We start from the raw sequence: 14,146 nt of genomic DNA, 5'->3' as shown, positions 1-14,146 counted from the left end.
CCATCAGCATCAGAGCCACCGTGCCCTGTCCCTCCCGGCCCCCTTTTGGTGTTTCTGCTGCTTCCTTTCCTCCAGAAATCACAATGCTCAAGGTGTGGGGAGGAGGAGGGGGACGCCCTTTGCTGCTTCCCACAAGCCCACCACCAGCCCACGCTGTGAGATGCTGCGGCGAGCAGGCACGTGTCCCAGGAGAAGGGTGGCCGTGTGTGGGGGTCCCGAGCAGAGGAGGTGTGTGTGTGTGGGGGGTCCTCCTTTGCTCAGGCAGCCTCTGCCTTCTTGCAAACCCTCGCCCTCTTGCACTGGAGCCTCTCTCCTGCAGCCACCTGAGATGAACAAACAGGGAGCACCGGGAAGATGAAGGCTGGCTTCAAAACCCAGGAGCTGTGTGTGTTTTCTCCCGGCACAGCACCACTTCGAGATGCTGCGATGTTTCATGGCTCAGACGGGCGTGCAGGCTGCAGCTCTGGATAAAATGAATTGCCTGCTCCGTGTTGGCGCCGCTGTGTTGTACCGATGCCGCGGGCGACTTGATGCGGTCCAGAGAGAGCCCGACCCCTTGTTGACACATCAGCACGCTGGGCACAACCCCAGGAGGCTGCAGGGGTGTCTGTGAGCGTCTGAACAGCACTTGTGGGGCGAGAGACCGCCGGGCTTTGCCTGGCCTGTACCGTGCTGGCTCTTGTTTGCCGGGGAGAGCAGCGCTGATCGGCCGGCTTTGAGCCAGCGCGCGGTTGGATGCTGTCCCGCTCTGAGCACCCCGGGCTGTGTGTGTCCACACACCGTGGCCTGGGCTGCTCGTCCCTCCTGCACACCTCTGGCTCCTCCGAGGCCAGCTGAGCCTGAGTTTGGGAGCGAAATGGCCGGGGACAAAGCCATGTCCTGGCCCTCGCAGCAACAGGAGCTCTCTGGCTCATGGCGGGGGAGCCGTGCGGAAGGGCTGGGGGCTGGCAGGGGCTGCCTGCAGGCAGCAGCGAGGGAGGAATCCCCTGGGTTGTGTCTCCTAGTGCAAGCCGTTACGATGAATAACTCCATAACCAGCTAAGCCTGTGCAGGGATCTGCTTGCTCAGCCTCCTTGTCCACGCGCCTTTGCAAGCTCTTTTTCCTCCTCGGCTGGAAAGAGCCCACGGTTGGCACATGACAGAAATCCTAATGAGAGCAGCTTCCCTTCCAGAGCCACTGGGCTGGCGGAGCCGCAGGGCTCCCTGCCACAGCCACCACCCTTTGCCTTCAACCTGCCGCGGAGCCCTTGGGCTGCCCCTCTTCCACCCCATGGTTCAGTGCTCGGGCTCTTGGTGAGGGGCAGGGGTGGCCTTGGTGTATCCCCAGCACACGGGGATGGTCGTGAATGCAGGGTGAGACCCCCAAACCGTCCCCAGCAAGCCAGGAGCTCTGCGGGGGGCTGCACGCCTGGCCCAAAGCATGCACGGTGCCCCAGCAGCCCCAGGTTTTGACCACCCCCTAATTCCGTAGTGCTTAATTACCAGTAGCAGGGATTTGGAGAGGAAGCGGAGGGGGCCAAGCATAGGATGGATTGGAGGGAAGATTGTGCTGGGGGTGGCAGGGCTGTCAAGCCAGAAACACAAGAGCTGATTAGCATTTCTAATTATAACCGCTGCGCTCAGCCCCATCAGGGCCCGGCAGGCAGGCAGAGGCAGCTGCCGGCGTTGTGCGGAGCCAGCTGTGGATGCCACGCAGGAAGCGCGGGCGATCAGCCTCAAATCCTGAAAGAATGCACAGAAAAGAGCATTAGAGCCCGGATCCGTCATCTCCTGAGCTGCGGCAGCGCCTGGGAACACCAAGTGCCATCACAGCCCACCCCCCCACCCCCCCCCCCAGAGCAGGAATCCCTCTGGTTCGTGGCCGTGGGGCTGATCCTGACGGCGCCACTTGGAGAGAGGAGAGCGCGGGCAGGGCGGGAAGCACGTGCCCCTCTTTCGGTGCTGGGTCCTGCACCTTCCTGCCAAGCAGCGGCTCTGGGCACTGCGGGTGATGATGTTGAGTGTCCCCTGCTGTCACCCGCCGCTGGCATCCCGCCCTGAGGAAGGCAGGCGGCAAAGGATGCTCTGGAGGGGACGAAGGGACGGGTGGGTGGATGTCCTTGCTCACGAGTCGGGGCTGCTCTGCGCTCTGCTGTTAGCACGAGCTGGCGAGATAATTTATTCAGTCTTGAATAACATTACCATGTAATTGGGTAAATATTATGGGCCAGCAAGTGACCGTTACAGGGCTGTGGGTGCCCTGAGAGCTCCCGCGTCCCAAGGGCACGGTGCTCCCGGGGACATGCCCGCAGAATGACCTCACGGCTGGGAAGCGATCAGAGGCGAGCGTGCCGCACGCTGCGGGTTTAGCAGAGATTAGCAGGGCTTTCGTGGGCTGAGTGACCCCGGAGAAACTGAAGCGACTTAATCAAGGGAGCGAGTGAAAGATTCCCAGGGAGGAGCTCAGCATCGGCTGCTTTCGGCATCTTCTGGATGCTGACAGCTCCTTGGGGGACCGCCTTCCCCACCTCCAAGCCACACGGAGCAGCTCTGGATGCCTGCCTGCTGCTGGGAGCCTGGCCTGGCAGTGCCGGGGGGGTTCTGGGGAGGGTAGAGACCCCCCGGGCAGCCCGGGGCTGTGGGAGCGGGGCGGCAAAGTGGGCATCTCTGGTGCCAGGACCTCCACGTGCGTGGGATATAAGCAGGTACCGCGGGGAGAGATCTCACTGCCCTTGCGCGTTGGATATAAAATATAATCACACCTGCAGAATTTTTATTACTCTTTTGATTGGATTAATTAATCATTCAGTGATAACTGCTCATTAGGCATTCCAACGATCAATACTAATCACTTAATTACTTGGCATATTACAGCTCGGGAAGGTCTGCTCATTCCTAATTAGATTCTCCGGACAATCCACCCCTGCACGTTTCAGAGCCCCGCAGCAGAGATCGGTGGCATTTCAAGCCTCTCTCAGCTTTGGCCCAGGCCTGTCATTTCCCACCTCCAACGAGGGTTTCATCCTGCCTGCGGGCACCACGCTCGGCCCCCGAAATCAGGGTTCAAGACGCAGGGAGCTGCGGCAGGAGGGTGAGCCGGGGAGTGCCGGTGGGCAGCGTGGGATGCTGCTGAGCCCAGGCAGCGGGAGCGACTTCGTGCCACGGGCCCAGAGGGGACTTCGCTGCAGGCAGCCGCCTTGGCAGGACAAATAGCCAAAGGCATCTCCGTGCTTGATCCTGTTGAGTCTCGGCAGGGAGGAGTCGGGGTGGAGGTGAGGGGTCCGGGGCGGGCAGGGCAGGAAAGCTGCCTGCTGCTGCTCCACCTCCCGAGGTGGCACCGAGGGTGGTGGGAGACAAATCGCGCTGAGGAAGGCTCAGGCGAGTGTGAAAACAACCATCTTCGGGCTGGGAGGGAAATAAGGAATTTATTGGTGCTTGAGTAGAAGAGCTACCCCCCTGTAGCTGCGAAGGAAAGCAGCAGGTCGCAGCACTGGGACCCCCTCGGACCCTCCTCATCCTCACAGCTGGCTCAGCTACAGGGCACCCAGCAATGCATCTTCCTCTCCCCGTGGTTTTCCAAATTACCAACCGCACCGTAAAAAAATAAAAATCACAGAGGGTCTCTCTTTTACTGCGCTAATTAAAACTAAAAATAAGCCGTGTAAGCTCCAGAGAACCATCCCGGCTTCAGCAGGACGTAAAAACCTTCACGAACGAGAGCTGGAGGCAGCCGAGGCGACGTGAACCCGGCCCCGTTCCTGAAGCAACGCCGCGGGCAATGTCTGCTCGGTCGGAGGCGAGCGGGGAGGTCAGGGCTTTGCACAGTGCGAGAGCAGCAGGGATCTCCTCGATGCTAAAAGCAGGCAGTAGCATTTGGGGTGTTATGGTTCAGTGTCGGTGTGATGCTCGTTATTTATCACTGCTGTCCAGATTAGGCCAGCCAAGCTTTTGCTAGTTAGTCCCTGGGCACCCGGTGCTTGGCGCTAAGTAGGAACCACTGGGTACGAAGCGGCCAGCTTGTTTTTGTTTCCAAAGGTTGTTTTGAGCCAAATTCAAATGGAAGGAAGCAACCTGAACCCCGAAAAGGGGACAAATGGATAAATCTGAAGACTTAGTGGTAGTGAGCGAGGAATTATCTTAACAATGGCCTCGTGACTGATCCACCCAGCCCATTTTCCATCATATTTTTGTCTCTCTTTCCCCCTTGCTCCAGCTCGCCAATGTGTACTGCAGCCCCGCTGGATGAGAGGCTGTCCCTGGGCTGTCTGCTCGGTGCCTGACACAAAGCAGCCCCTGTCTTGCCTTGAGGTTTCCCTGCCCAGACGCAGTGCAAATGGGGAGGACGGCGGCGGCTGCTGCTGCTGGGCTTTGAGATTGAGAAGGGAGACAGCGAGGAGGCAGATGATGGTCACCCTCAGCCCTTGGAGGGGGGCTGCAGCCCCCCAGGGCCATGCTCGCTGCAGACTGAGGAGGGTGGCTCCTCCAGGCTTCCACCCAAAATAGCTTTAAATAAAATCTGAGCTGCTGTGAGTGCTGGGGGGGATGAGCATCTCCATGAACCCCCCTCTGCCAGGGTCATCAACTGGCCCTGGGGCTGGGGGACCCTGTGTGGGAAACCCAGGCTGTGGGGTGAGCCTGGGGGTGGGATGTCTGGGTGAGTGGGATGCCTGGGTTGTGGGGTGAGCCTGGAGGTGCGATGTTTGGGTGGGTGGGGCACCCAGGCTGTAGGGTGAGCCTGGGGGTGCGATGTCCAAGGGGGTGGGATGTCCGGGGGGTGGGACCCCCAGGCTATGGTATGCCCAGGGGGTGGGACCCCCAGGCTCTAGGATGCCCAGGTGGGTGGGATGCCCGGGCTGTGAGGTGAGGCTGGGGGTGGGATGCCCGGCTGGATGGGACCCCCAGGCTGTGGTATGCCCGGGGGGTGGGACCCCCAGGCTCTAGGATGCCCGGGTGGGTGGGATGCCCGGGCCGTGAGGTGAGGCTGGGGGTGGGATGCCCGCGTGGGTGGGATCCCCAGGCTGTGAGCTGGAACCCCCGAGTGATCTCCCCAGATGGGGACCCCCGGAGTTGCGTTCACCCGCCGTGGGTACGACCCCCGCGGAATCCCGGTGCCGGTAGCCTGGAGGCGGGGGGGGGGGGGGGTGGGATGCTGATGCTGCGGGGCCGAGCCGTGCCGTGCCGTGCCGTGCCGGGCGGCAGCCCCCCCCCCGCCCCCCCCCCCCCCGCCTCCCCGAGCTGCAGCGGAGCTGCGTGCGCCGCCCCGCGCCGAGCCGGGCGGAGCCGCGCTGAGCCCCGCCGGGCCGGGCCGGGCGCGCTGCGGCGGTGCGAGCGGGCGGCGCGGCTCGGCCCCCCCCCCCCCCCCTCCCCGCCCCCCTCCCGGCTACACCCCCCCACCCCCCGCACACCCCCCCCCCACCACCGCCTTCATCCCGCACCTCCCGCCCCGCTCCCGGGCCCCGGGCGGCGCAGCGGGGGCCGCGGCCACCCCGGCCATGCCCCCCGGAGCCTGAGGCCCGCGGCCGCGGGGCGCCCGCAGCATGCGGAGGATCCGGCGGCTGGTGCATCTGGTGCTGTTCTGCCCCCTCTCCAAGGGCTTGCAGGTACCGGGGAGGGGCGGGGGGGAGAGCAGGCGGGGGGCAAGGGGGTGCTCCGGGCCGTGGGAAGGGCTGGTCCAGGCCGGGGGGGGGGGGGGGGGGGGGGGGCTCGGTGATGCCCGTCTCCGCATCCTGGCACCGGCCGCGCACAAAGGGATGCGCCGCCGCTTTCCCACACACCCCCCACCCCCCTCCGCCGGCCGCTGTGAGGGGTTAGGGGGACCGGAGACTGGCACCGCGGGGGGGACCGGGGACCAGCACCGGGAGGTGCGGGCGGTTGCATAAGCCGCGCTGCGCTCCGCGGTGCCGGGAGAGCCGCACCGGCCGTGGAGCACCGGGGCAGCCCGTCCACCCGCCAGCCCGCACCCGGCAACGGAGAAGCCGGTGCAGCAGTACAGGGCAGGGATGGCTCCTTCCCTCTCTTTCTTTTCTTTTCTTTTCTTCTTTTTTTTCCCCCTTTTCCCATCCCTGAACTGCCGAGGGGGGTGGGCTGGGGACCCCTTTCAGCGCTCTGGGAACCCGGCGGTGATGGGGCCGGGGATGCTGGCCTGGGTTTTTTCTCTGCAGCCATGAGATGAGAAACCCTGATTCTAGCGAAGGTCCCTGGACCAGAGAGGTTATCCCGCTGGAGGGGAGAAGCGGGGGATACGGGGGTGGGATACCCGGTGGGCAGAGGATGCTGGCGGGAGGTGGGTGCAGAGCTGGGGCAAAGCCGGGTGCAGGAAAGGCTGCACGGGCGAGGGGAGCGCTTGGAGTGGTGGCTCTGTGGGCCCCCAGGACAGCCGAGAGCTGGATGGGTGCCACAACTCTGCTCCCTGGGGAGATGGGCCTTTGGCTGCTGAGCCACCACCGCAGGCTGTCTTCTTCCAAGACAAAAGGCCTGAGGAGCGGTGGGCAGGGGCTGGGGACTGGGTCTGGCGGGGAGGGCAAAGCTGGGTGCAGAGTGAGGGTGGGTGGGAGCTGGGGGTAGCCGTTGCACCGGCATCGCCTGTGCTGATACCCCATGGCAAGGGCGGGGAGGGTGACAGCCATGCCAAGCTGCCCCTGGGAGCAGGCCAGCCCTGGCAGCGTCCCCACCGCCGGGACCCACTGTGGAACAACCCGCCGTGTTCCCAGGGCGCTGGAGTGGAGCAGGATTTTGTGATGCTGCGTCCATTTTTTCCTTTGAAGTCAGCTCCGGCCCAAAGTCCCTTCCAGGTCCCCCGGAGTCGCCCTAAAACTCACGCAAGCGAAGGGTAACACCCTTTGGTGCAGGCTGTTGGCCGAGGCGGCGGGCAGGGAAGGCAGCGAGCAGGGAAGCCCCCGTGCTTTGAGGCTGAACCCCTGGAGGAAACCTTAGCACCAGCTACGAATCCAAAACGCTGCCGAAGCCCAGTGGAACCTCTCGTTGCAATGCATCCCCCACCTCCACGTTTCTTCCTGCCATTTAGGGGGATGATGAAGCCAGCGCTCCCCATGCCATGTCAGGTCACCGTCCTGAACCCCCTTCTGCTCTGGGAACGTGATGGATTCTAGGTCTGAATAAGTAAAAAGGGACATTTGGGGCATTTCAGGGCTTTGCTGCCCCAAGACGTGTCTCTAGTGGGAAGTCCATGGAAAGGACCCCTTTGCTGAGGGCAGGGGGCCTGGTGGGTCACGTACCCACCACTGGGCAGTTTTTGGGGAAGCTGCTGCGCTGGGGAGGATCTCACAGGTCGCGGTGGCGTGTGTCTGGCTTCAGGGACTCGAGCTGGTTTGGGGCTCACCGGAGCAGCCACCCATCCTTCGCCTTGGCCGAGTCCTTGCCGTGGTCGGGTTCTCTTAACCAGGCATTAATTAGCGGTGCCGAGTGCTCGACAGGCACACGGGGCATCGTGGCCCGCTTTGCACTCCGGCATTTCCAGATGCAGAATGTCATGACCTCGAGGCGGACCCGCCTGCTTCCACCCTTGCCTGCCGATTCCTGCGAAGCTCCCACCGCCTCTGGGTACCGCTGCGGGGCAGAGCCGAGGGGCCAAGGAAGAGGCGTTTTGGAGATGGGGGTGGTTTTGGGCTACAAGCCCCGAGCGAGGATCCCTGGCAGGTTGTAGGGGCGCTGCATCCGCTCGGATCCAGCCCTATCGCAGCAGCAGGTTGTGGTCTCGCTGGCCGATGCAGTGCAAGGAGAAAGGAGGGTTTTGGAGGTGGCCACTGGCCAAGGGCTCTCTCGGCCTGGCGTGAAGCGGGAATTATCTATAGAAACCGGAGGGAACGGGGTGTTTGACGCAAGAATTAATTCCCTGCCCTTGGGAACCGCCGGAGATCCGCGCCGTGTTATACGGGTCAGGTAAACAACCTATATTGCAGGGAGGCCAGATGGCAGCAGCGCTGCTGTTGCAGGGTCAGAGGGGAAGAAATGAAGCCAGGAAAACAAAATCGTGCTGCGAGGCTCTGAGTTGTTTGCACGGAGTATTGCCCGTGCGCTCCCAGGTTCGTTACTCGCCCGCTCCCACGCGGGAGCTGGCAGCAGCAGCCTCCCGTGCCCGTGGGGTTTTGCAAGGCGGGGGGGGGGGGCTGTCTGCTGAGAAGGGTCTCCCTGAGCAGGAGCAGACCCTCTCGCAGCCCCGACAGTGAACCCCGGGGTTGCAGAAGGCAGCGGGGCTCTGCTTCCACGCTGGCAGGAGAGCGGGCGTACGTGGCTGTGGCTCCCGGGCACGGGGATGCGCTGCATCCAGCTCCTCGCAGCCCAGCGCTGTAATCTCCCTGCTTTTAGGGAATTTTAAGTGACCTACTTGCAGCAGGAGTTGCATAATAGACTGGTGAATATATATAAAAAAGGCTGAAGGTTTCACCAATGCTCAGGTTGGCTTGTATAAAAGAAGTCGTCCTTGTCCAGCCACCGCCGGCCCCTGCAGAGCCCTGGCCTTCACCAGCGATTTCTTTTCCTTCCAGAGTCGCCTCCCGGGCATCAAGGTGAAATACCTGCTGGTGGTGTGGCTGGGCATCTTCGTGGGCAGCTGGGTGGCATACATGCATTACTCGTCCTACTCCGAGCTCTGCCGCGGCCACGTCTGCCGGATGATAATCGTGAGTGGCGGCCAGCAGCCCCCCGCGGCCGCGCTGGTGCCGGTTTGGGGTGCCGGGGTGAGCGGGGTTGTGGGACCCCCATTTCCAACCCCCGCCTCCAAGCTCTGTACGGTGCTTTGCAGCCGGGCAGGCAGCGCCGGGGCAGCATCCTGCCCCACAGCCGGGCCCAGGAGCCCTCCGGGCAGCTGCTTCCCTGGTATCCCACGGGGCTTGGAGCGGGAGAGGCGACCTTATCCCGCCAGGGCGCCGGCGAAGCAGTTTAATGAGACGTCGGAGGGAAGCAGGCCAGAGCAGGCCAGGCAGACTTGGACAGATTAACGTCTGTGGAGATGAAGTTGCAGTGTCAGAGCAGGAGCTGCGGGCAGGGAGAGCATCGCGCCAGCCCGTCCCCCCTCCCTTCACCCAGCTCTGCAGAGCCAGAGAAAAAAGGGGAGCAGCCAGTCTGTGGGTCCCTCTCTGTAACGTCTGGCGTGCCCTAAAGAAAGCAACAGCCTGCACGAAGAGCAGAGCCCTCCTGGGAGCTTGGCTTGGTGCGTTTTGCCCCTGCTGGGGGTTGCAGTGGGGTGCAGCCTGCTCCCCACAGCATCTCCGGGGCTGGCAGCCAAGCGAGGCCCCCCCCCTCCAGGTCCGCTGTGAGTGCCCCATGGCAGGGGAGCAGGTCGCCTGCCCAGCGCAGGCGAGGAGGGGGGCTGCCAGGCTCGGGCTGAAAACGCCTCGTTCATCAATCCTTCAGCAGAGGAGGGAGGCAGGAATTGCCATAACAACGGCGACGAGATCGTTTAATTTGATTTTTTTTCTGCATGACTCTGACCACGAGGTCTGGGGCGCTAATTCCTGCTCTGAGCTGGGGGTTTAAGACGCCGTGTCTGGCCGTGTCCCCTGCGAGCAGGTCCAGGGGTTAATTCCCATCCATGTGGGGGGGGGGGGGAAATTTAAAAAAGGAGGGAAAAGAGGCAGTGAATTTCTGCAGCTCCTGTTTCCAGCCCTGAGGCTGTTGTGCCCTCGATGTAAAGCTCCTGCCCAGGGATGCCTCCAGCTCCCAACCCAGCCGGATCAGAGCCACCGTCTGTCCCTGTCCCTGCCACCGCCTGGAGCGGGGCCAGCCCATTTCACAGCGGGGGGCTGCTGCTCTGCTGAGCCCGTGCATCCTCATCCTCGCTCACCTCCACGCTGCCCTCTCCTCCAGCCCTGGCAGCTCCTCCAACCCGCTGGACGTGTGGTCACCTCCCCTGCCGTCCCGCCAGCAGTACGGGGGTCCCTGCCAGTTCGGCTGCCCATTTGGCCAGGGCTCAGCCCCAGGTGTGCCTCCACACTCCTCTCCTTGCGTCTCCCCCATTAAAGTCCTTGCTCTGGGGCCAGTAGAAATCTTTGGGTCTGAGAGCAGAGAAGGTTTTGGGCTGGAATTTCTTCGGAAGACAGAGAGCGGGGAGTTTGGGGGTGCGGGAAGGGGCTGGACTCCGAGCAACTGGCACGGCAGCTCCTCAGCGAAAGGTTTGAGCACAAGGCGCTCCCCTCCCTCCCAGACACCCTGAACTGGCCGAAACGGCTGCCAAGGTGCAGGCATCGCCTGAGGCCACTTGCACGCCGCGCTGGCACGGCTGGGGTCCCCCCCGGCAGGCGGCATCTCGTGGGCTGCCAAACCCAAGGCCAAATATTGGGGTGGTGACGCCGAGCAGCCCCTCTGTGCTCAAGAACCGCCGAATCCCAGGAGCAAAGGAAATGGTTGGCCATTTACTGTTCTTGCCTCCAAGCAGCCTGCGTGGCTTCGCAATCAGCTGCGCCTCTTCTAAGGGGTGGTTTTCTCTTGTGTAGAGAACCGGGCTCCCCCGGGACGCGATGGCATGGGCGGTGCTGTCAGGTACACACGGTAAATTAAAAAACCGAAGCGGTGGCCCCAGTCCTGCTGCAGGAACCGGGGGGTGAGGAGTTTGGGCACAGCAGGTGACAGGCACGGGGCTGGTGGCAGCACAGGAGGCTGGAGGGGGGGTTGTACACCCAGCTCATGTGCTTGGGGTGCTCTAGATCATGTGCTTGGGGTGCTCTAGATCATGAGCTGTGGGTGCTCCAGCTCATGAGGTGTGGGTGCTCCAGCCCATGAGGTGTGGGTGCTCCAGCTCATGAGCTGTGGGTGCTCCATATCATGAGCTGTGGGTGCTCCAGCTCATGAGGTGTGGGTGCTCCAGCCCATGAGGTGTGGGTGCTCCATATCATGAGCTGTGGGTGCTCCAGCCCATGAGCTGTGGGTGCTCCAGCCCATGAGCTGTGGGTGCTCCATATCATGAGCTGTGGGTGCTCCAGCCCATGAGCTGTGGGTGCTCCAGCTCATGAGGTGTGGGTGCTCCATATCATGAGCTGTGGGTGCTCCAGCTCATGAGGTGTGGGTGCTCCAGCCCATGAGGTGTGGGTGCTCCAGCTCATGAGGTGTGGGTGCTCCATATCATGAGCTGTGGGTGCTCCAGCCCATGAGCTGTGGGTGCTCCAGCTCATGAGCTGTGGGTGCTCCAGCCCATGAGCTGTGGGTGCTCCAGCCCATGAGCTGTGGGAATGAGACTTCTTCAGGCAAATGGGGAGCTGCCCCCGCTGAGCTCCTCTCTCTGCCTTTCCCCTCCCCAGTGCGACCAGTACAAGAAAGGAATCATTTCTGGCTCTACGTGCAAAGACCTGTGTGAGGAGCGCAGCCTCCTCTTCCAGCACTGTCTCTCCTCCTCTCCCACCCAGCAGGTAGGTCTCTGCCCCGCTGCAGAAACCACCGCACGGCAGGGGATGGGTGCAAGCATCAAACCTGGGCAATGTCCTCCTCCACCCACCCGCACGTCTGCTCCCTCACCCCATCCCCGGCGAACCGAACCAGAAACCAGTTCTCTGCACTTGCTCTTGTTTTCCTCCTCTCTCGGCCGCGTCCCCTCTCCTTTGCTGTAGGTGTACAGCGGGCTCTGGAGGGAGAGGGAGGTGATCATCAAATGCGGCATCGAAGAAGCCTTGAAGGCAGACAGCCACCCGGACTCCGTGCCCAGGAGGGACGTGGTCCTCTTCGACAAACCAACGCGAGGGACGTCGATGGACGAGTTCAAAGAAATGCTCCTCAACTTCCTGAAGGTCAGTGCGGAGGGTCGGAGGCTGCGGGGCCGGGATGCCACTTGCGAGTCGGAAAGACTCATCGTGTCTTTCCTTCCCCTTAACCGAGAGCCCCACTGGCCCACGTTCCCCCCTCAGCTGCTGGGTGCCATGTCCTGCAGAGCAAGGACTGGATTAGCTGAGGGAAATCCCCCCATTCTCACACAGGAATTCTGCTTGGCAAGATTTTAGTAGCAGCAACCCTGGAGGCCGCCGTAGGGCGGCTGCGGGTGGCATCTGTGCTGGGCAGCTTGTTCACAAGCCCAGGGGCGGCGCTGGCAGCGCTGCAGCGGTTACCCCCGTGCAAAGCGGCGTGGCACGGAATCTGCTCGGGCACAGTGACGGTTTCCTCCTCTCCCAAGCCCAGTTCTTCGCTTCCCCAGTTCAGTTTCGTGATACGAAGCCCGAGCACGGGGAGCTGCGAGGGTCTGACGCCACTTCTTGTTCCGTTCGCAGTCCAACCTGGGAGATCAGCCTTCTCTTGCAGCCTTGGTGAGCCGCATCATCGCCATGGCAGACGTGAACCGGGATGGGAAAGTGTCTTTAGCGGAGGCCAAATCCATCTGGGCGCTGCTTCAGCTCAATGAGTTTCTTCTCATGCTCTCCTTGCACGAGAAAGAGCACACTTCCAAGCTGCTGGGGCACTGCGGGGACCTCTACGTCACCGAGAAGATCCCCCACACCTCCCTCTACGGAGTGGATGTCCCTCTCTTCCTCCAGTCGCTGCTGCCATCGGTCGTCCACCAAATCATCCACCAGTGGTTCGCACCAGCGTGGCCCCGGCGGGCCAAGATCGCCATCGGCCTCCTGGAGTTCGTGGAGGAGATATTCCACGGGACCTACGGGAACTTCTACATCTGCGAGACCAGCTTTAAGAACGTGGGCTACAACGACAAATACGACTTCAAAATGGTCAACCTGAGGAAGGTGGCAACGGAGATGACAATCAGAGGTTTCCTCAAGGGACGTCACTGTGAGCAGAACGTGGACTGCACCTACGGGAAGGACTGCACGGCGACCTGCGACAAACTCATGAAGCAGTGCAAAAGCGACGTGGTGCAGCCCAACCTGGCGAAGGTGTGCGGGTTGCTGCAGGACTACCTGCTGTACGGAGCACCGCCGGAGCTGAAAGAGGAGCTGCAGAAACAGCTCCGAACGTGCATGACCCTCAGCGGCCTGGCCAGCCAGATGGAAGTGCACCACTCCCTCGTGCTGAACAACCTCAAGACCTTGCTCTGGAAGAAGATTTCAAACACCAAATATTCCTAACGGGGGCATGGGGGGGGGAAAGCACGGCCCTGGGGTTTAGAATCTGCAGTCTCGGAGTCAAGTCCAAGGGTTGAAGACCTGTTTCTCCATCCTCTCCCCCACAGGAAAAATACACCCCGTGCAGGGAGTTGAGCCTAGCTGCAGCCCCTTCTTCATGGCAAACCAAGCATCATGACTTCCACCGCCCAGCAGGATCATCGCTACGGTCAGCAAGAGCGTGCTGCGGAGCTGGGCCACGCCGGGAGCCGGGCTGAACAGCCGCGGGGGATGAAGACGACGATGCGGAGAGCGATAAGGAAGCGGAGCCCAGCTGGACGCGTCGAACTGTTCCTTGATTAACAGGAAAGCAGCGCGGAGAGATGAGAATGAATCATTCATGCTGTAACTTGTCACATCTTTTGATGAACGTCTCTGATGTAAATAAATAGCTTTTACGTGAATCACACCAGTGCATCAATAGCAAAACAGCAGCCTTTTAAGTACCAGCTCGCTTGTGATCTGAAAAGGAGGAAAAGGTAGATTTCCCTATTCAAAAGTCTCTCCTGAAGGGTCTGAGTCATCCGCCACCAGATCCAGCTGTAACTTAGGAAGCAGGCAAGCTGTCTTGTCCACAGCAGCGAAGCCTGGCAATTCTTGCATTCCTTTTTTTTTTTTTTAAGTGCCTGACCCCAGACAGCGACGCGATGGCTTGGGTGAGGTTGTGAGGTCCACCCGGCTGCTCCTGCCCGCGGTCCGAAATTGGCAGCGCCGGCCATTCCCTCCTCACACCTTGGCTTTGGAAGCATCCAAGGCCAAAAATAGCTTAAAGGAAAAGGGCTGAACATAAACAGCTCCGAGCGGTTAACCTATGCGCTCCGTGTGTTACTGCCCACCACGCTCGGAGCAGGGATAAGCCGACCTCTGGGTTTAATTCTCCTAAACCTAAGCTGGGCTTGCACTGCAGAGGTTGAAAGATTAATACCAGAATAATCCAGTGCTTCTCTCATTATTAAAATGGATTTCCAGGCAAGCTTTCAGCAGGTTTCAAGACAGTTGTTTGGCTGTATAAATACTACCAGGTCTTTAGCTACAGCCTGTTCCCTTCGAGTGCTCAATTACAGCAATATTTTAAGACTATGGGTAGAGAGGAAGGGTTTATGCAAACG

General features: G+C 61.5%; 1 protein-coding gene across 1 annotated transcript; it reads left to right on the top strand.

Annotated features, from left to right (window-relative positions):
* The first annotated feature begins 5,516 nt into the window (after positions 1-5,516).
* On the top strand, positions 5,517-13,001 carry DIPK1B (divergent protein kinase domain 1B). Its single transcript, XM_086475758.1, has 5 exons — positions 5,517-5,579; positions 8,484-8,618; positions 11,232-11,339; positions 11,538-11,714; positions 12,189-13,001. Exons 1-5 carry the CDS (start codon positions 5,517-5,519, stop codon positions 12,999-13,001), a joined length of 1,296 nt encoding a protein of 431 aa, XP_086331884.1.
* The last annotated feature ends 1,145 nt before the right edge of the window (positions 13,002-14,146 follow it).

The sequence above is a fragment of the Leptosomus discolor genome, chromosome 19, assembly GCF_034619465.1.
Source record: "Leptosomus discolor isolate bLepDis1 chromosome 19, bLepDis1.hap2, whole genome shotgun sequence".
NCBI lineage: Eukaryota > Metazoa > Chordata > Aves > Leptosomiformes > Leptosomidae > Leptosomus > Leptosomus discolor.
Note: the sequence above shows the minus strand (reverse complement) of the source record. Positions and strands in the feature narration are given on the sequence as shown.